The following is a 19,916-nucleotide window of genomic DNA, read 5'->3' on the forward strand; positions in this document are numbered from 1 at the left end:
GTGAAAGCAGCTTTGATAAAGTCCGAACCAAATGACAACGTGTGTAATGATTTGCTCTTTCACAGCAGGTTGTTTTTAGCCAAATTACACAGAGTTTCCGACTCTAGCTTGCTCGGTGTTGTAGCGACTGTGGAGTCAGTAGTAATGATATTCTTTTCTCCTTTTTCGGTCGGAAAAGGAGACGCTGTTTTTCTTCAGTTGAACGCGGCACATCCGCCGCCTCTAAGTCTAGCTCCCATTGAGACCAAATTTCACAAAAAGATAAACTCCATTCACTCCATTTCTTTTTGTGAATTGTATAATCCAGTCACTTTCTTTTGTGTAATATTGCCTCACCTGGGCTCCAAAATCTAGTCTGCTCATCCAGCACAAAAGGAATAGGTAACGAGCTGATTGATGCAATTAGTTTGGGGATGGAACAGACACGGAGACATGGAAAAAGATTTCAACCAGACATAGACAGCTTAGAGGAATTTTCAAATGACATCTGAATGTGCAGTGACTGAAGAATATAATTCTAAATATGTCCAAATAGCTGAGCAATTTCATCAACCTTCTTGTGTCTGTACGATGCAGTACTTCCTTGCGGAAATGCCTATGAAGTGCAATGCCCCTGCTGTCCAAAGTGCATATTACATCAAAACATGCATTAAAATTGAACTTATGATAAAACTTTTTTTTTTATATATAATGTTAATATGTTGTACACATTAATACATACCATCATGCTTAAATGTGAAAGATACAAGAGTCTACTAATATGCCCACATGTGACTTTTTATCCCTGAAGATATACAAAAAAATATTTTAAATACATCCTGTATCCACAGTTGCATCAATACCTTGGTGATTATGATCACATACACTTACCCTGTGTCTTTAAAAGTATGTAGAATACCATCACCAAAGTTCCATCTGTTTTCATTTGAATACATGAGGATTGTGTGAAAATTTGAGACCCAAGCCTGTAAAACTCGCAAATACTGTCTGATTTCAGATGGAATGACTAACCTGAATAACCTATATTCAGGGGGTGAAACTAAAACACCATGTGAAAAAGGAGTTAGTTTAACTTTGAAGTAACTAAATCACCATTCCAAAGGCAGCTAAACAGGCAAGTCATATTAAGTTGAATGTCAATTACTGTCAGCTTCAAAAGACCTCTGATAATCACCACTTTTAATATTTGAATTGTCAAAGCAACATGAGGCAACTAACAGAAATCTGACGCTTAACAACATAGTTGCTTAATACCACAAAAAAAAAAAAAAGAAAAACGCAAAAAGTACCACAGAAATGAACCAACACTTCAACAAAAACTGCATATGTATATGTAGCATGAATGATACCATGCAGGTCTATGTCACCCTCTTTCCAGCCTTGTCACATAATGGTCTCTCTAGATAAGAGTTCATCAGGTGCAAATGACTGAAAATGGAAGTACAGTTAGTCAGGGTAAATTTGGCCATGATCTAGTCCCACATCATCCTGTCTCTGGTGTAATTCAGATTTATTTGGAAAACACTCTTATCAGGGGATTGGACATTAGGTTCTACCATTGTAGATCACCCATTAGTTTTAACACCCATACCCCCCTGCCCCTTCCCGTCTATCTCCCATATCCAACTGCTGATCCTCCTCTCCCCAAGGCACCATTTCCTTTGCCTCGCTAATTCCCAAATCCAGGCAAATCCAAAGGTATTTAATAAAATGTTGCATCTGTGTACTGTGATTGAACTATCAAATTCCATGCTATTTGGGTTGCATTAGCCAGGCACAAGCACACATTGTTAATGTGCGCATTATCCACTAGCCGGTTAATATCAAATGCAAGCTGGTCAGAGGATTTGCTTTGGGTATTGCATTTGATTCCGATAAATGCCATGAGAAATACACTAGTGCTTTTAACGTTGCAATAAATCAACTGAAACTAGGGCTGGGCAATGTGATATGGTTCATGTATGCAAAATCACGTTAAATAATCAAATTAATGTTCATCTCATTGAACTGAATGGTGATGTTAGGTGTGATGTCAAACAAAACTGAAATTTTCAAATAATATTCCTACCATACCTCATTTTATGAGAGTTTTTAAGTAAAATTTGCTTGTCATCATCAATTTAGACAGCAGAAATGTGTGTCACGATATCAAAATATCTTCATATCATCACGATATGATTCCACTGAAAGACGATAAACGATAATATTGAATTATCGCCCAGCCCTAACTGAAACTGTTATTTGGATCAAATCTACAGATCCGAACTGTCTATATTTAAGCTAAAATGACTTTGTCTATACTGGCTTGAAACACTATTGTTTTATCATATAACATAAATGATGACAGTGTTCAATATCGCTGAAAATATTGCGATATTCGATATTATGGAATATCAACCCAAGTGTAAAGGGAGGTGCAAGTACATATAAATGCAAATATTATTGCATTTATTATTATTATGTTTTTACAATATTTTTATTATGCTTTTAAACACAAACACAAATTAAACAATACACAGTGGCCACAAGAACTAAACATCTGACTTAGATCCCTGATACATGACACATATAGCACGTAATATACTTGAAGAAATGATTGCACACAATCACATAAATATGTTGTGAAAAATGTCACAGCATCTATGTATGTATAAGTATAAGGAAACGCTCAGTCCATTACAATCGACGGTGATGCAACAACTAAACATCTGGAGAAAAAAAAGGAAAAAAAAGAGAACAAATTATAATTAAATAAAGTAAATAAATTAAAAGATTTAGAATGTTAAGAAAACTCAGAAAACAAAGCACAGAAATGAATAAATAAAAATCAATCAACAAATAAATAAATAAATATACCACCTTATGACCCAAAAATGTCACTTTGCCATTTTTCAGTACCGCAATCTATCATTCCCTTTAATACAGTATTCATCAAGTCTTTTACCAGCATGTTTAAAGAAGGATGTCCAAGTCTTAAAAAATATCGCCCGTTTTACATTTAAATGTGTATGTTAGATATTCCATTGGCATTAGCTCAAATATCAGTTTATGCCATCCCACAATTGTAGGTGGTGTACTATCAATCCATCTAAGCAATATATTTTTACGGGCAGCAAATGTAAGAATACTGAACAGCCTTTAATATGAGGACTGGGTGCACCAAGGAGCAAAGCCTGAGGTTCAGTGTCAAGGTGGACATTAAAAATCAGGCTATTATTTTATTTTATTATGACACTGACTGACATTTCTACATAACTTCCATCCCCGAGAATCGCATGTACATCTACAGGGGGTTGACAAAACAACAGAAATACTGTCATTAAGTAGAGTTTTTGTTGAGACAGAGGTGTCACAGAGGTGTAAATTTAGAGTCTGTCGTTTTTGTGTATTTTTATTTGACTCCTGCAGATCTCTGTTGGTGTCCTCATGTTGCTTTGAAAATACATATTGAAGTGATAATCGTCAGAGCTTTTTATAAAGCTGACACATACTGGTAATTGGCGCTCGATTTAATATGACTGCCTTTGGGATTGTGATTTAGTTACTTCAGAGATCAATTTTTTTTTCTTTTTTGTGTGTTTTTCTTTCGCTTTCCCCCCCTCCCCCTGCATTTTTTCTTAATTGTATCAAGTCTTTACAGTTGTTGTGTATTGCGATACACATCGCTTGTTAGCCATAACAATGCATTTGAATATTAATCCCCTACTGATCACAAATATACTACATACCCGGAAAGCTACAGGAAACCCCGTTATTATCATCACAGCACTATGCCAAACAATCAGTAATTAGTGGTTGCCATTCCATTAAGTGTGGTAACGTTTTGACAGGACACAGCATGTGGCTCTGAAGCCTTAAGACTCAATGGAGGAGGCCTGCTGAGAGAGAAGCAGTCTGAAACACAGCAATTCTCAGCTCATTAAAAGACACACACACACACACACACACTGTCTGTGTCATTGGGTTGGCACCTGCTCTATTGATAGTTGAATCAGAATTTGATGTTGCATTGCTATTTAAATGCACCCTCATACACAAAACCTAAGGTCACACAGACATACGCCTGCCGCTGCCAGGTAGCATGGATTTTTATTTCTATTCACTGAAATGATTTTACACCAGTGCTGAAGGCCATTTAAATAGTCATAGGTGTTTTTATAAAATGTGGTGCAGACAGGGGTTCCAATAATTCCAACATGTAAATTTGATGACAACATCACACAAACGACAAAAATCAAGAAGACCCAAGGCATCAACAAGCTCTCTCTCTGTCTTTGTCTCTCTCTCTCTCGCACACACACACACACACACACACACACACACACAGCTCCACATGAATGTCACTCGGCAGTTTTTTCATGCTAACCGCCACTATAAGTGGCTCGCTCAAAAACAGGAAGGTGTGCATAATACTACAGTGATCTAAAGCAAACACAAGTTGTTGGAGCAAAGATACGCAATTCTGATATTGTGGTAATTGCGCTTAAATTTATAGATGGCACATTTTTGTAGAAACGCAGGCTATCGTTTCTCGCCGCAAAACACTTGGAGAGAGAGAGAGAGAGAGAGAGAGAGAGAGAGAGAGAATGTATGCATCTGTATGTGGCTCCACAGCTGAGCCTGTGGCAGTTGATGAGTTCTGTGGCAGTTGATGACATCACTGCTGTGAGCATTCCATCACATGTGGAATAAGTTAGTGACAAAACGTTAAATATCTCGAAAAGTATAGAGTATGAAAAAGTTGAATACACGTCTCTCATTCCTTTAGTAGCTGAACAGTTTAAAGTTTGAATGAGGTTTGCTGGTGAAAGTATGAAGAATAAATAAGTAAGACTAACAACAATGTTTCTCTAAAAAACTGAAGATACCCCATGCACAGCAGTGCTTCTTTCCTGGGTGCCAGCTGGTGCAGGGTAAACCACAGTAAACAAAAAAATCAATATTCCAGCACACACCAGGATACTAGGATTGACACTATTTTATTAACAGATTACATAAAAAAACAAAAAAACAAAACAATGTTTCTCTGTTTTGGTTTTGCTGCCACTGGAAACATACCGTGGGAATATAGGCTCTGATTGGTCGATTGACAGCCAATCGCATGGCTCGCTTAAAATGAGTGCTTAGCGCCAAATATGGAGACAAAATAAAAGAAACACCTAGCTGTGAGAGTTTATAGCATCAAAGATGGAGATAAAAAAAAACAAAAAAAAACACAACAACGACCGCTTGGCACCAAAGATGGAAACAAAATGAAACAAAAACAGGATCTCAACCCTTCATGCAAAGTCTTCATTATGTGCAACATTAGTGTCCATTAGCTAACCAGCACAGAAAAGACCAGGCTAAACAGCTAAAGAAGATTTATTTATTTATTTATTTATTTTTTAATTTATTTTTAAATGTATTTTTTAATTTATTTTTAAATGTATTTTTTTATTTTTTTATTTTTTTATTTTTTTATTTATTTATTTGATAGGGACATAGCACGTTAATAAACATCAGTATAAAAATACAAGAAGTAAACATGCCGGAGTTAGCAAAAATGCTAATTTACATCCATAGTCCCTAGGCAGGTAACAAAACCAGGAACATTACAAGTGACAATATACAAATACAAATATACAAATACACAAGTAGAAAAAGACAAAATACATTGTACAAGTGCAAGTACAAGTCTTTATGAGTGCTCTTAAAATGCACATATATATGGGCATAAAGTTTTACTAGATTTGTAGCAAGGTGGTTCAAAAAAAAGAAATTCAGGAACTTGTTTGTCCCGCTGTCTTCTAATGCCGATGACCCCCAACCCTACAAGCACACCTATGAACAAAACACACTGTAATAAAGAATCTGTATACCATATGCCTGTGTAGTATGCATATTACATACTGTTGGCTAGAATCTGATGCTGTTGTTGCTTGTTGCTTTTGTCATTAGTTGACGAAACAACACAAGAAAAGACTAGAGAGCAGACCTTCCAGCTCACTGCTATCTTCAGTGCTCTGTGAAGAACAACACACATTACCCACAGATATGTTATACAGACAAATGAGGCACTTTAGAATGCTTTGGAGATCTATGTTACTTGGTGGTTGTAGTAGAAAGTCCAAGAGACCCACCCGCCTCATTTGTCTGTGTAACCTATCTGTGGGTAATGTGCATTGCTCTTCACAGAGTGCTGAAAATAGCAATGAGCTGAAATGTCCCAGGTTTTTTTTGTTTTTTGTCAGTGTGCAGAATATACCTCGCTCCTGTTACCTCAATTGACGCTTTATTCCAGGCACCTGCACTAATAGTGGATCATCAGAGCGCAACCAGCATCTCTCTCCTTTTTTTTGTATAGCAGTTTGGAAATGAACTCTTCAAAGACTGTGATATTGCTTTGAATGCGTCTATCTTGATGGTTATGTTCCAAGACTCAGCTTTGCCCATTTTCCTTCTCCAGGGCAGATGAGATTAAGGTTGTGATGTCAGAGCTGGAGCGAGCCAATCAGGTGAGTCCCCATTCTGGTCTTTCTTTAGCTAAACTTTGTTATCTTACTTAAAACCACGCAAGGGCCATGAGCATCAATTTAAAATATAAAGCATCTCCGTGGATGAACATTGAATTAGATTAAGCTGATTCTTGTCATTCCCATATTCTGTTATAGTGAAAACTGTGGAGTTTCTATAATAATGGTTCTCAGTCACTTTAGCCAACAACAGTTAATAAGCCATCTAGATCATTGGTTCTCAACATGGAGTCCGGGGACCACCAGGGGTCCTCGAGGGGATTCCAGGGGGTCCCCAGCAAATTGATGAATTGTTAAACTTCACCATTATTTCATTTAAAAGAAGTTAATGCAATGTAGAAGAATGACTATTTTGATCATAGTTTCACAGTTATCTCTCTACCTACTTTGTAGATAGTCATGGAATTCTGGACAAAGTCATATCTAACAATAAAAATATTCTCAGACTGGGTAAGAGAGACAAAATCTCATGAAATGAGGGTCTGTGGCTCTAATGTGGGCTACATTAGGGTCCTCGATATGAAAAAGGTTGAGAATCACTGATCTAGATTATTACAAAGCCAAGATAGCCAACAAGTGAGCTAACATTAACCAAGCTGAACACTTCCAAACAAAAGCATACTAAACAACAGTTGCCACATTTTCAATTTTTGAAAAGCCACCTGAAAGTATAGCAATGAAAAAAATAATAAAATCAGCAGCAAGTGTAGCACTTAGAAGCTTGATTGCAGTCAGCTGTAGTTGGTCACCATTGTTGGCTCTCTTGGCTTTGTAGTAATGTAGATGGCTTGTTAGCCAAGATGCTCACAGCTAACAAGCATGGAACTAGCACTAAGCTAGTTCTCACTTGTTTGTACTAATGGTTTGGTTGGCTGTGGCGACTGAGGGTCATTATTGCAGAAACCCCCCAGTTTTCACTGTAACAGACAAAGAAGAATAAGAATAACTAGAAACTTGCAATACAATGGCAGTGAAAACGTGCTTCAGTCTATAAAGGTTACTACCACAGGCATTTCAGGCATGGCAGTTCAACATGGAGATGCCGGCCCTTCTGGCAAGCAGGAGAACAAGGGCCATGACTCAGTAGACTCAGTAAAAATAAGCTGCTGTTGGTTAGAATGAAAACCTGCAGACTGCTGGGCCTTGATGGCACATGGTTGAGAACCACTGCCATAGAGCATGAATAAACTAGCCCATCCTAAAGCTCTGATCCTCCTCTTCCAATCAATACTCACCAGCCTCCCAAACACCATCACAGACATTATTTACATTTTGCCAAGCCCTTTGATATCAGCCCAGAGCTAAGCCAAGTTAATGAGCAGCGGCCTAATTACTCTCAATGGCCCGCAGCAGGAATCCTTTAATGTGTAATGAAACACGCATAGTGATGGTTTAGTGGTGTTGTCACTGATGTTGTTTCTTGTTTATGCTTTCAGTTGATCTATGAGCTGACTTTGTACCTATTCTCCAATAGACAATTAAGGGAGTTCTAGCATGATCCAGACGTGTCCGGATCGTGCTAGATCTCTACCTCTACCTAAATAAGTCAAAAAGACTGTTGTCGGTCAATGACATCATCTGTCCTCTTTTCCAAGATAGGCCCATCTCATTTCACCCAGCAAAAATAGCAGCTGTTTACAATCACAACTCCAACTTCTGAATTGTGTCTTTGTTCTCTCCTTCAGGTTGAAAACCTTTTTACAGCAGCACCTATTTCATTATACTGACCTACACTATAGACAAAACAAAGAAAAGCTTGTGTACTTACTCCATTCGAGATATTTTTATTTTTTTTTGTATTTTTCAATGCAAAAGATTAAACATAACCTGAATATAAAATAACCTTTTATCAGTCCCTGAGGGGAACTTTACCTTAGACATAAAAAAAACACTGCTGCTGCCACACATTGACAACATAGAACTTGAAGGTTACTTGTGAAAAATAAACAGTCAAAGTCAGTGTATGGATTTGGACAGTTACTCATCTCAGATTACATCAATCTGCTTTGCTACTGTAATCGTAATAAAAAAAATAAAAAAAAATCTGGTTACAAGCAGCCACTCTAGGGGTCCAGGCAGGGGGGTCTTAAGTCACATTGTATGTGCTATAATCAACACCTTGAAAGATCAGAAATCACAAATTTGAATTAATTGCGCCGGCTGGTGGACTAGTGGTCATTACACACAATGACAAAGAGTGAAAGTTGCAAGCTTACAAATGCATCATTTTAACTTTACTTCCTGAGGGCAGAATTCAAAATAATCTCAAAAAATCCTTTTTAAAGATAAAATTCTGTTAATGGCCATTTTTTATTAGAACAATATGTAAATGTTTGGGACTTGTTTTTACTAAGTTTGAACACTCCTTACGTTAAAAGTTGATGTTTAAAGATGCTTTATTTTCCATTGGCTATAATGGTTTGCATGAGAGGAGCATTCATAATGCTGTCAAAAATGTATTTTTTGAGTTTAAATTAATAAATTAGGCATACTTCATCTACCATGACTGGAAAATGTGATTTATATAATGGATATTCAGCATTATTAAGGGAGAACTTACAGTGACTGTATGTAGTGCCATTTACAGTCAGATATTTCCATGCACTGTGGTCTCAATTTTTGAGATTTAAAAAAACCGCTGAGGATTGTTTATTGATGAGGGTCTGTTTTGATTCAGATGGTCGGTTGCCATTTGGTCATTTGCATGTTTCCTGAACATACTGTATTTCTTGAATTTCAGCATAAGATCATGATGAGTAACTTGAAAAAATTGGATTCGCTTCCTCCTCTTTTTGCATAATATAGTTCATTTGTTTTCACAAACTAACAAATATAGATAGCATCGATTTGTGTGATTACATTAATCAAATTAGATGATTCTTATTGAAATAATATAATCATGGGATGTACTTGGGAAAAAAAAAGTATCAGATCACACCCTCATTACTTCCAACTTTCAGAATAACTCAGCAGTGTGAGAAATGTTACATTTTCATAATTCCATAAAGATAAAATGTGATTCATCTAAAGGTTGCATGTTTAAACACCAACATGTACTAAGGCGTTATGATGCCACTCTGATTTTAATTTGTGTTATGTTGGATGATACAGAGAATGGTATGCATTAGTGTAACTGAAACTGACCAGTTGTTATTCATAAACAGTTACAACAAATTCTAACCTGGTCCAATTGTTTAGTGCATGACATAACCCTCTTGCTAAGTAAGAAATAATGCAAATGCAAGTATGTTCAAATAAAAAAATATATATGTATACAGTATATATATATATATAGATTTGTCTCTCATCAATAAACAATAAAATCCATAAATTGTTAAAATTTGTGTGGCAGCCAGAGAAAAGTCCTCACTTAATTTGAAATTGCTGAAATTCTTAGATCAGAAGCCTTTCACAGAGCAGTCACAATGTGCTTTACAGGAGTAAAATATTTGTAAAGAAGAGGTACCACATCATAAAATTCCAAAAACCATATGTTTTTGGAAAGTTTCCACTTCATTTAATTCTAGGTTTCAATTGCAGCAGCCTCACTAGTTAGACTAGACAAGACTAGTTTAGACTAGAATAGGTGAATTAGCAGGGAAAAGCCGCTTCCAAGGACTTTAAGGACCACTGTGTGCATCTGAAGCTCAAATCAATCAATCAATCAATCAATCAAACTTTATTTATATAGCACCTTTCAAATGCAATTCAAAGTGCTTTACAAGTGATTGACAAAACGTAGGATGTTAAAAATGGATTTAGAGACTAATGCACACCAAAACAACCAAAAAACCCCAAAAAAAGAAAGTTAATTGAACAACAATTGACAACAATAAAAGATAAACAATAAAAGATAATACAAGCAATAAAAATAACAATAAAAATAAAATTATGAAATACTACACAAATATATGTATTATAGTAAAACAGTAAAATGTTAATGAACCAAACATACATATTTGACATTTGGACAAGGGCCAAACGCTGCACTTAAAATCGTTTTAGGTGTTAGCAAATATTACTACAGTACATATACAGGAAAGAAATGGATTTTGGGACTGGATTTAAAGGAGCATAAAGTTAACTACTTCAAACAACTTCTGTCGACCTCTGTGGGCAACCAGCGAGAATCTAAACAGCACGGACCAAAACAGAACGGGCTGGAAAATGAGTTTTGAAAGCCAGATATCACAGCACTGGCCAAGTAGTCATTGAGTCATTGGTATTAATTGACAACCCTATCAACCCCTGCGGATATATTATGGTCTGTTTATGATATAGGGCAGATGATTGGCACAAGAATAACTTTTGGCCGAAAATGAACAATTCAACAACTTGTTGTTACACCCAGAGATATAATTCCTATCACTTAAATTTTAACTGAAGTTGACTTCTTGACCCTGCAAACATCCCTGTAGGACTTGGAATCAAGTCAAGTTTCATGCCGTATTTCCTCTAATATTGGCCCGGGCCTTTATTTACCTCAACTGCAGAGGGTACCAGGCCTTTATTGGAAGCAGGCTTATATTAGAGACAGGCCTTTATTTCTAATTCCCTCTGTTTGATAAGTATATTTGCTCATATGTTAGTACGAAGCCTCCTTGTTTTCTGATCTGCTTCTGTTGGGGTTCATTAGGTAGCCGTTTTGTTAATGCAATGCATTACCGATAATTACGGTAATCGACGACGGCACACTCCAGAGACTTCCGCCGGCTGAGCCATCTTGTGGCATACTGCCATCTTGTGGTACTGCTATGTTACTACAAACTACAGTTACATTATATAACAGGCACCAGGAGTTTACCGGTATCCACCGTTGTTGTTTCCTTTGTTTTTTCCCCGGCCCCAAATATTATATGTATTTGGGGCCGGCCTTTATTTGTTCGTGTCGACCACGGCCCCGGCCATTATCGGAGACCCGGCTTTTAATTGACTACCGGCCACTATTAGAGGAAATACGGTAGTTATGGCTAAAAACAATAATCATCTAATGGCAGAAATCGGTCTGGATCACTGCCAAAATCTAATCAGTTGCTTCTTGGCCCAAGGCCTATCTGTCCACCAAGTTTAATTGAAATACACACATATATGCCCTGCTGAGTGCTGGCAGACAGATAAACTACCTGTTTGCACAGAGGTGTTGGCAATTTTCTGTGTCTCTTTAGCCATTTCACACCAATGTTTGATGCTAGTGTTCAAGGGACGACTGAGGCTATAGCATGATCCCGCAAACTCCTACTGCTTTGTGTGGAACGGTACCTTTTCACATGGTTGGTGGTGTGATTAACTCAGGCCATCAATATATTTTGCAAAGAGTTTTGCCATTTCTATATGACAGAGGCTGTGTGACGCTACTGCTTTTTCATGGTCGCTGTCACTGTTTCCCTCCTTCTCTGGCCTGCTCATTTTTACATCTCGCTAAACTGGATCCACTTAATCACCACTAACTGTGTTATCTTCTGCAGTAACTGAACAAGCGTGGTCACTCTGTGTCATGTTGTTGTGAGTGGGTGGGTGCTTCAGCAACGTGCAAGCTTATTTTTGCTTTCTGATTGGCTGTTGCTTTGTCTGCACCCAAATGTGACTCCATGACAGACTGGCGGAGCATGCTGTATGCACAAACAATCCCAGTTATCCTGTGGCAGTCAAGCTCAGCATCCCAACCCATTCCCTTAAGCCTATGGCCATTGAGGTCATCTGGTGGCAGGTTGTTAGTTGTACCTCTATATTTATGCCATTGCCGTGTGCTGTGCATTGTTCCCTGATGAAGGCCAGACTAGGCTGCAACACATTGCTGCAATGTTTGTTCTATTTGGTGCCATGTGATGCCATGTGAAATAAAGGCATTTTAGTTTTGCAATGAGACAGAGTACCTAGGACAACGTTTTTTTGCTGGGAAATACTGTTTTTGACCAGATCTTATAGTCAATTTACAAAGACTTCACGCATTGTCTTAGAGCACCTGCTCTATGGATGTAAGAAATTCTACTCCATTTTACAGTAAGGACCATAAGCAGCTGCCATTCCCTTCTGTTTTTGTACACAACCGAAAATATTTTTTTTCAAAAATAAACCATTTTATCGCTCAGTAGTTTGACAGTTTGCCAATGAGTAGCTGCAACATTAGATGGGTTATTTCAGACCAGTGATCCTCAAACTCTGCATTCGGACCTACTGATGGATTTCAGCTCCTCCTGTTCTCCGCTGCTCTATCATCCTTTATCATTTAGTATTTTGAAGGGGAGGGATTATTGACTTTCACATGTGCACGTGTGTGATGGGTAGAAAATACACCTCGTTGTGAGTCCTGTCATGAAAAAGTTTGGGAACCCTTATGCTCGGCTAATTCTGTAAATCAGGTCATGAAATTACCACCAGCCAAATGCTGGTAAATTATGGCTGTGGCTGGTATTTCTACTCTACCCACCACTGTGGCAAGTCATCCAACTGTCATTTGGAAGTCCTAAAATGTTGGCCCTTCTAAAAATTAAGTGAATCCTGAACTATACAGTAGTTAATCCTGTGACTGTGACCGATGGACAAGAAAGTTAGTTTCCTGCACTAAATGTTATGTCTCGATGGTCAACTATGGGTTATCAAACTGACATGGGTCTGCTTTTCACTTTTTCCATTGTCCACAGAGAGCGGACACAGCAGAACGGGAGGCAGAGACTCTTAAGGAACAGCTAACATCTGCTAATAAGTCTCTACAGCTTGCCACTCAGATCCAGAAAGCTCCAGATATGGTACGTTGGCAGCACGCCTACAGCCAAGAACTCTAGTTGGAGATAGTGACTGATCTTCTGTAATGGCTTTCTATCAACTCCAATGATGTGGTTAGCCATGACACAAAAAATCCTGAATATACAGTGAGCTCCAGACATATTGATTTGTTTTTTTTTCCAACTTCGCGTAAGGGCCAAAGCTGCACTTAAAATCATTTTAGGTGCGAGCAGTAGTGGAAGAAGTACTCAGATCTTTTACTTAAGTAAAAGTAGAAATACCACAGTATAAAAATACTCTGTTACAAGTAAAAGTCCTGCATTCAAAATGTTAGTTAAGTAAAAGTACAAAAGTATTAGCATCAAAATGTACTTAAAGCAACAAAAGTAAAAGTACTCATTATGCAGAATGGCCCATTTCAGAATAATACAGTATATATTATATTATTGAATTATAATTATTGATGCATTCATGTGTAAGCATCACTTTAATGTTGCAGCTGGAAAAGGTGGGGCTGATTTCCACTACTTTATATTGCTGGGTAGCTTACAGTAATCTATAATAATACATCACAATTTATTAGTTGATTAATAACTGAATCTGCAAAGTAACTAGTAACTTAAGTTATCAAATAAAGGTAGAGGAGTAAAAAGTACAATATTTCCTTCTGAAATGTAGTGGAGTGGAAGTATAAAGTAGCATAAAATGGTAATACTCAAGTAAAGTACCTCAAAATTGTACTTATGTACAGTATTCAAGTAAATGTACTTAGTTACTTTCCACCTCTGGGTGCGAGTAAATATGAGTTTGTGTTACAGAAGACAAAAATCATACCTTTTCCACCTTTAACCACTCCCTGGGCACAGGTGTTGGTTTTTCATGTATGGGTAGTTTCAGCCATATCAGATTGCCAGAGACGCGTGTATGTCATCCACAGGAGCAAGCCTTGGAGGTGCTGTCACGCTCCAACCTGGAGGCGGAGCTGAGTGCCAAGCAGCGGGAGGTGCTGCAGCTGGCGGAGGATGTTCAGAGACTGCAGGCCAGTCTGGACAGCATCCGGGAAACCTCCACCACGCAGATCAACCAGCTGAGGCAGGAGCTCAGCACCAAGGAGGCCACACTCAAGGTCAGTTCAACAATGCTAGACGTGCACCCATGAGGTTCCCATTACTGATTACAGATTTCTCTTCTATATGATTGCCAATTGAAATGATGAATTTTAGCTGGACTTTCTACTAATAACGGCACATGTAAACAGTTACCAGTAAAATGTCAATCTATCAGATTGTTCTTATGGCTGGAGGACGTTGCTGCCTAACCATGTGGAAATAAATCATAGTTTCATCCAGACACAGTTTTTGTATGTACGTGTGGGTTACGCGAAAAAGGATTGGGCAGTTTAAACAATGATCAGCCAATCATTGATAATCTATTTAGAACGTCTATCAGCCAATGGCTGATAGACGTTTTGGGGGTATTTTCCAATTATATGACAACAGAAACAATAAGCATTATGTCCAGCATAGTCATATTCACCACATTTAGTACACAGAGTGTACTGTGGTCCAAACAGGCATTCAGTTGTCGTCTAAAAAAGTTACTGTCATTATTGACATTATTGATTGATTATTGATTTATCCACCAAAGACACATTTAAACTAGAAGGGCACTTGGAGAGCGCACACCTCCGCCAAGGTTCATGCTGTTATTGCTTGTTCGTGAGTCGGATCCGTATCCGCTCCAAAATTTAATGGGTTCTTCCTTGGTCCATGCTACACCCTTCCACAAAGTGTCATGAAAATCGGGCCAGTAGTCTTTCCGTAATCCTGCTAACAGACAAACAAACAAACGGCACCGAAAACATATCCTCCTTGGCGGAGGTAATAACATTTTGTGCTTGGTGGGTGGTAATTCCAGACTCCAGACTATAGTATTATACTAACACTAAAAGTTAATGCTGTTACTAGCCTGCTACCCGCATTTTTTTTAAAATTGCCAGTTCAGTCAGAATACTCAAATCGCCTCAGAAGAAGAAGCCCAGTAGGCACGGTGAATGAGCAAATACAAATAAAACAAAAATGAGAGATTAAGAGGGCATGCTAAGGCAGCCTCTCCCCTGAGTCTGGCCGACCTAAAGAGTTGCAGTCACATTCTTCAGACTAGCGGGTGTCACTTGTAATCCCCCTTGGTGCTGTCTCCTTTATTTCCATTTCCCAAGCAGATTTTCAACAGATGTGTCAAACACACCCCACTGCTGTACCCAGCATCGTTACTTTACATCTCACAACACTTCAGCTTCATCTGATTAACACTGCAGCACTATGCCCTCGCTGCCTCCATAAATGTCAGAGTCGTTCTACTGAACTCAGCGGGGTTTCCTCAGCACAAACCCAATATTTCGGGTTTGACTAATGTCTCTAGGGATGCTGGGAGACTGAACAGAGCAAACTTCTTCAGGGTGTCTTAAAATATCTTGGACTCAATTACCCAAACTCAAGGCTTTAAAAGTCCCCGAATACTATTAAATAGAGCCTTTAATCTTCAGTTCCGTTTTAGAGGTCTTAAAAATGCTGAGTTTTTATGTTGCACTAATGTTCTTGTGAGAAATCAGCCCATTCATGCAGACCCACACTCACCCATTTTTTACATAAATTTATTTCAATGGCAAAATTTGTCTTACATCTTATTCTAACTGCCATTAAAAAGGTCTTGAAGAAACCTTGATGAAATTTGTTCTTTTTGTGTGTGGTTTTCTGCCTTTTGACTGAGAATCCACTGTAGAGCAAAATACCAGATGAAACCTGTTTATGAATTCTCTTATGCTTCTCGAATTGTGTTTTAGCTTGTGTGTCTCATTTGTTAGGGATGTCCACACACTTTCTGACACCTTCTGACAACTCATTGGGCCTTGTTCACAAATATTTTCTTAAATTCTTCTTACTTTTTTAAAAATGTAAGCACTGGAATGACAGCAACCAAGACAACAAGCACAGCTCCTGTACAGGCCCACAGCGCATGTGTTCAACTGAAACACTGCAGCACAGTTAAATTACCTAATTCCACTAATGTTACTTAAATACTGCAAGATAATAACGTTACCTACCGTTAAAGTTTGTAGGGCAGCAGAAGACGTGTTACTCTGTTGGATTGAGTTCAATGCTGCTGGTCTGCTGTCTGTGCTTCTCCACATCACAAACATGACGTGATGTGCACATCAGGTGCGCCAGAGATCGATTTAGATGAATTTCTATACACTGACCAACTTTTGACTTTGTGCCTCTGTATGGGAAACACTGCATCTCACAGTCAAAAACGCCCTCTAGAGGCCATCTGACGAAGCGCATCATCTCACGAAGCGACAGATGTCTGACTGACTGCCTAACCTGACCTTGGCTCCTGATGCCCTCAGCTGTACTGTGGGAAAAAGCATGGCAAGACATTACTGATGCTGTCAATGCTGGAAAATCAGAGACACGCGCCTTTGATGAAATTATGTGCAGTTTATTAGCTACAGGTAGAGGGAAGGCCAAAAGGAATAGGAAGAACAATAGGAGAGACTCTACTGTTAGGTGTCCAGTCATCAGCGGAGTTGGACTCTAATTTCATTCAAGCAGCGTCTCCGTCAGATGGTAAGCTCAGACCTTAGGCTATAAAATAATGTTGTTGATTTTGGCTGTAGCTCTTGACAGGAGCTTACTGCCTGCAGTGTCCAAGCACATCCAGCAGCCTTTCAGCACACCTATGGTGGAGTGAGTGCATGTATGATGATAATTATATGATTGCTCCTGAGGGGTCTGAGGGTTGGTCAGGTGTGTCATCAGCCATGTGTTTAAGGCGTAAGGCGTTCAGTCTGTGGAAAAGGTCACTTACCAATGTGCCATGCATACCACCACACTGCTGTTTAACCAGTCGTGGCTCCCTTCTCTCCAGGCCAGATTTAGGTTGCTGTCGCAGATTAACTGCATGTTAATGGAGTGTTATTGTTTGCAAATTCAATAAGGAAAGAGTTTGGGACATGGCGCTCCGATTGCTTCGATTGTGTTTGGCAGGCCAGCAATAGCATGGAAATCTCTTTTTTGTTTGAGTCTGTTCTACTTCACAGTATGGGAATTTGATATATTTTGGTGCCTGCTTAATGAGACCATGCACCACATTTGGGAGTGTGCGGCTGACAGATGGCTGCGATACGCCGGCCCGGCCACCTATTTCCCTCTAGAATGCCCCTGTGGCCAGGAAGGTGAGAGCAGACAGCACCTGGACAGGCTGGGACCTCTTTGTTCTCCTGCTCAGTTGTGGCTCCAGGGTGTTGAAGAGATCCAGGAGAATTTCCCTAAGTAGTCTAAAGTGCATCATGAGCCATTCATCGCGCTCGGATACCTGCACAGTCCCTAAAGACGTGCTCTTTCCCCAAGGCTGCTCCAATAACAGCCAATGTACCATTGTCGGGCTGGGCTGCACGCTCATGGGTCTTTATATCGTAATTAATCACTTTGGTCAGTCAGCTTAACATGGGTTTCTAATTGAAGAATTAACAAATAAAACTTCAGAAACCTCTTCAGCCTATCTGCCCTCACGCATGCTTCCAAACACACATAGATTTTGATCGTACCAAAGAACAAACTCAGGTAAGAAAAAGACGAATGCCGAAATGTTCTTGGGAACGTTCAGAGGTACACTTTGAGATCAAATCTGATCGTACGCAGGTTGTGAATGTGAATGAAGCCCAATAGTTTTACTCAAAACACATCATGTGTTTACAAGACAGTCTGCACATCTCTGATAAAATTAGTTTTCTTGATTATCTCTCATAAATATATACTGGAGCATCCTGGTGGCTCAGTTGGCTAAGACACATACCATGTAACTGCGACCTCCTGGATTCAAATCCGGCCTGGAACCTTTGTCACATCATCTACCTCTCTCTCCAATCTTTCGTGTCTCTCCTTGCTGTTAATTGTCCAAAAAAGCGTAAATGCCAGAAAATAGTCTTTAAAAACAACAGCTACCCAAGCATTTAATCCAGAATATGCCTACTGAATGTAACCAACCGTCTTCCTCCAATAACAGCAACTGGAGGAGAAGCTCCAAGAACAGACAGACTATGAAGAGGTCAAGAAAGAGCTCAGGTAATTGACTTTTCCTATGTCCTCACCAGTCCTTCACCATTCCACAGGCATCAGTTCAGCAATCCATACAAATGAAGCGGGACAAATTTCATTCCTAGCTTCCAGCCCCAGACTCGCGATGTGGCGGAGGTGAAAACAAAAGTTGGCCGGCACTCAGGTCTGCTCTTTACAGATCCACACTAATGACATTTGCACGCTCTGCCAAGCCACCCTCGAGACCATCATTAACCTTTAGATTTAGTCTTTGAATGGGAACATGTCGAGGCCACACCTCATTGGTTAGCTTCTGCTCTCTGCTTATCAGAAGCAGCCACTTTGATTGGATAAGAGGCTGTTGGATTCGACTTAGCTGCTTTTCAATGGGATTGAGTTGTATAGGGGTATTGAGACAGACATTATTATGGCTGAACTGTAGGACTGTTGGAGGGTTACACATCAGATGTTCTTCTCATAAAATGTAAGTTACAACATGCCGTAATATCTGTACTAGTTGAGTGAAATGCTTCAATAGCAGTTCTCAGTTCTGTCGTTTTGCATGTTGTGTCTTAATTTACTGTCCATAACTTGGAAAATGAAACTTCTTTGTGTATAACTAAGTAGCCAGTACAGTTCCAGAAATGACTTCAAACAGTTGCCTCCTTTGTCTGTCTAGTGTCGATCTGTGCCTTATCTCTGTTCTAACCAGTATCAAAGAGTCTAACTCAGTTAAGGTTGGCCGATAAGCTAATTGGGAGGCAGTGCTAATGTTTAGGGACCGTGGCTAGAGATTGTTGCCAGGAATCTAACAGTCTGTGGCCGTCTCGCCACTCATTTGGGAACCTGGCTTTCTCTGTAATATTCCTAAGTAGAAGTTATTAACAATGGTGAATAGGGCTGTTCATAGGTTCTTCCATACTCCACATGGTCAGCCAAGAGCTGTTTGCTGGGAGCTGTGAAGGCAAGAATTCCTTTCTTAATAACCCCTAAAGTGTCTTTTACTCTAAATGTTTTCATTGAAAGTTTTTTTCCTTTTGTAGATAATATCACTGGGAATTCAATTTGCATCAAAGAGATTATTGGATAACCATTATAAATACCAGCCTGATAGGGTTTAAGGATTTCATTGAATTATCAGATTTCAGTGGTCTGACTCAAGTCGAGGAACTTGTGTGGGGTTTTTCTTCGCTGTGGCTGACATGGAAGAAGAAGAAGACACTTGCTTTCGGTGAGTCGTGTAATTCAACATTTGTTCTTGTTCCCCAACAGCATCCTCAAGTCCATGGAGTTTGGGTCGTCGAACGGTTCTTCAGCCCAGGTATGGACACAGAGAAAAATGACAAATGAGAATATTCCTTTGGCCAACAACATGTAGACTCTGAATTCTTGCAGTACCTAATCCTTAATAATGGCCGCCCCCTCCCTCAGGACCTGAAGCCAGTGGATGTGTTGCTGCTGGAGAAGAGTCAAAGGCTACAGTCGGAGAGGTCATCTTTACAGCTGAGCAACAGCGAGCTGAGCGGTGAGTCCAAACACACACACACGCATACATACACACACACACACACACACACCC

General features: G+C 39.2%; 1 protein-coding gene across 1 annotated transcript in view; it reads left to right on the top strand.

The window, feature by feature from the left end:
• Nucleotides 1-19,916, top strand: part of cux1a (cut-like homeobox 1a) — a 182,952-nt gene that overhangs the window by 107,948 nt on the left and 55,088 nt on the right. Inside the window, exons 10-15 of the mRNA XM_071547106.1 lie at nucleotides 6,449-6,497; nucleotides 13,157-13,261; nucleotides 14,176-14,364; nucleotides 18,306-18,364; nucleotides 19,610-19,658; nucleotides 19,769-19,862. Of these exons, the coding sequence (XP_071403207.1) occupies nucleotides 6,449-6,497; nucleotides 13,157-13,261; nucleotides 14,176-14,364; nucleotides 18,306-18,364; nucleotides 19,610-19,658; nucleotides 19,769-19,862 (545 nt within the window). The remainder of the gene's footprint in view (nucleotides 1-6,448; nucleotides 6,498-13,156; nucleotides 13,262-14,175; nucleotides 14,365-18,305; nucleotides 18,365-19,609; nucleotides 19,659-19,768; nucleotides 19,863-19,916) is intronic.

The sequence above is a fragment of the Centroberyx affinis genome, unplaced genomic scaffold (assembly GCF_046629955.1).
Source record: "Centroberyx affinis isolate AG114_WGS23_722 - 3 ecotype Tasmania unplaced genomic scaffold, CSIRO-AGI_Caff_v1 ptg005676l_1, whole genome shotgun sequence".
Classification (NCBI taxonomy): domain Eukaryota; kingdom Metazoa; phylum Chordata; class Actinopteri; order Beryciformes; family Berycidae; genus Centroberyx; species Centroberyx affinis.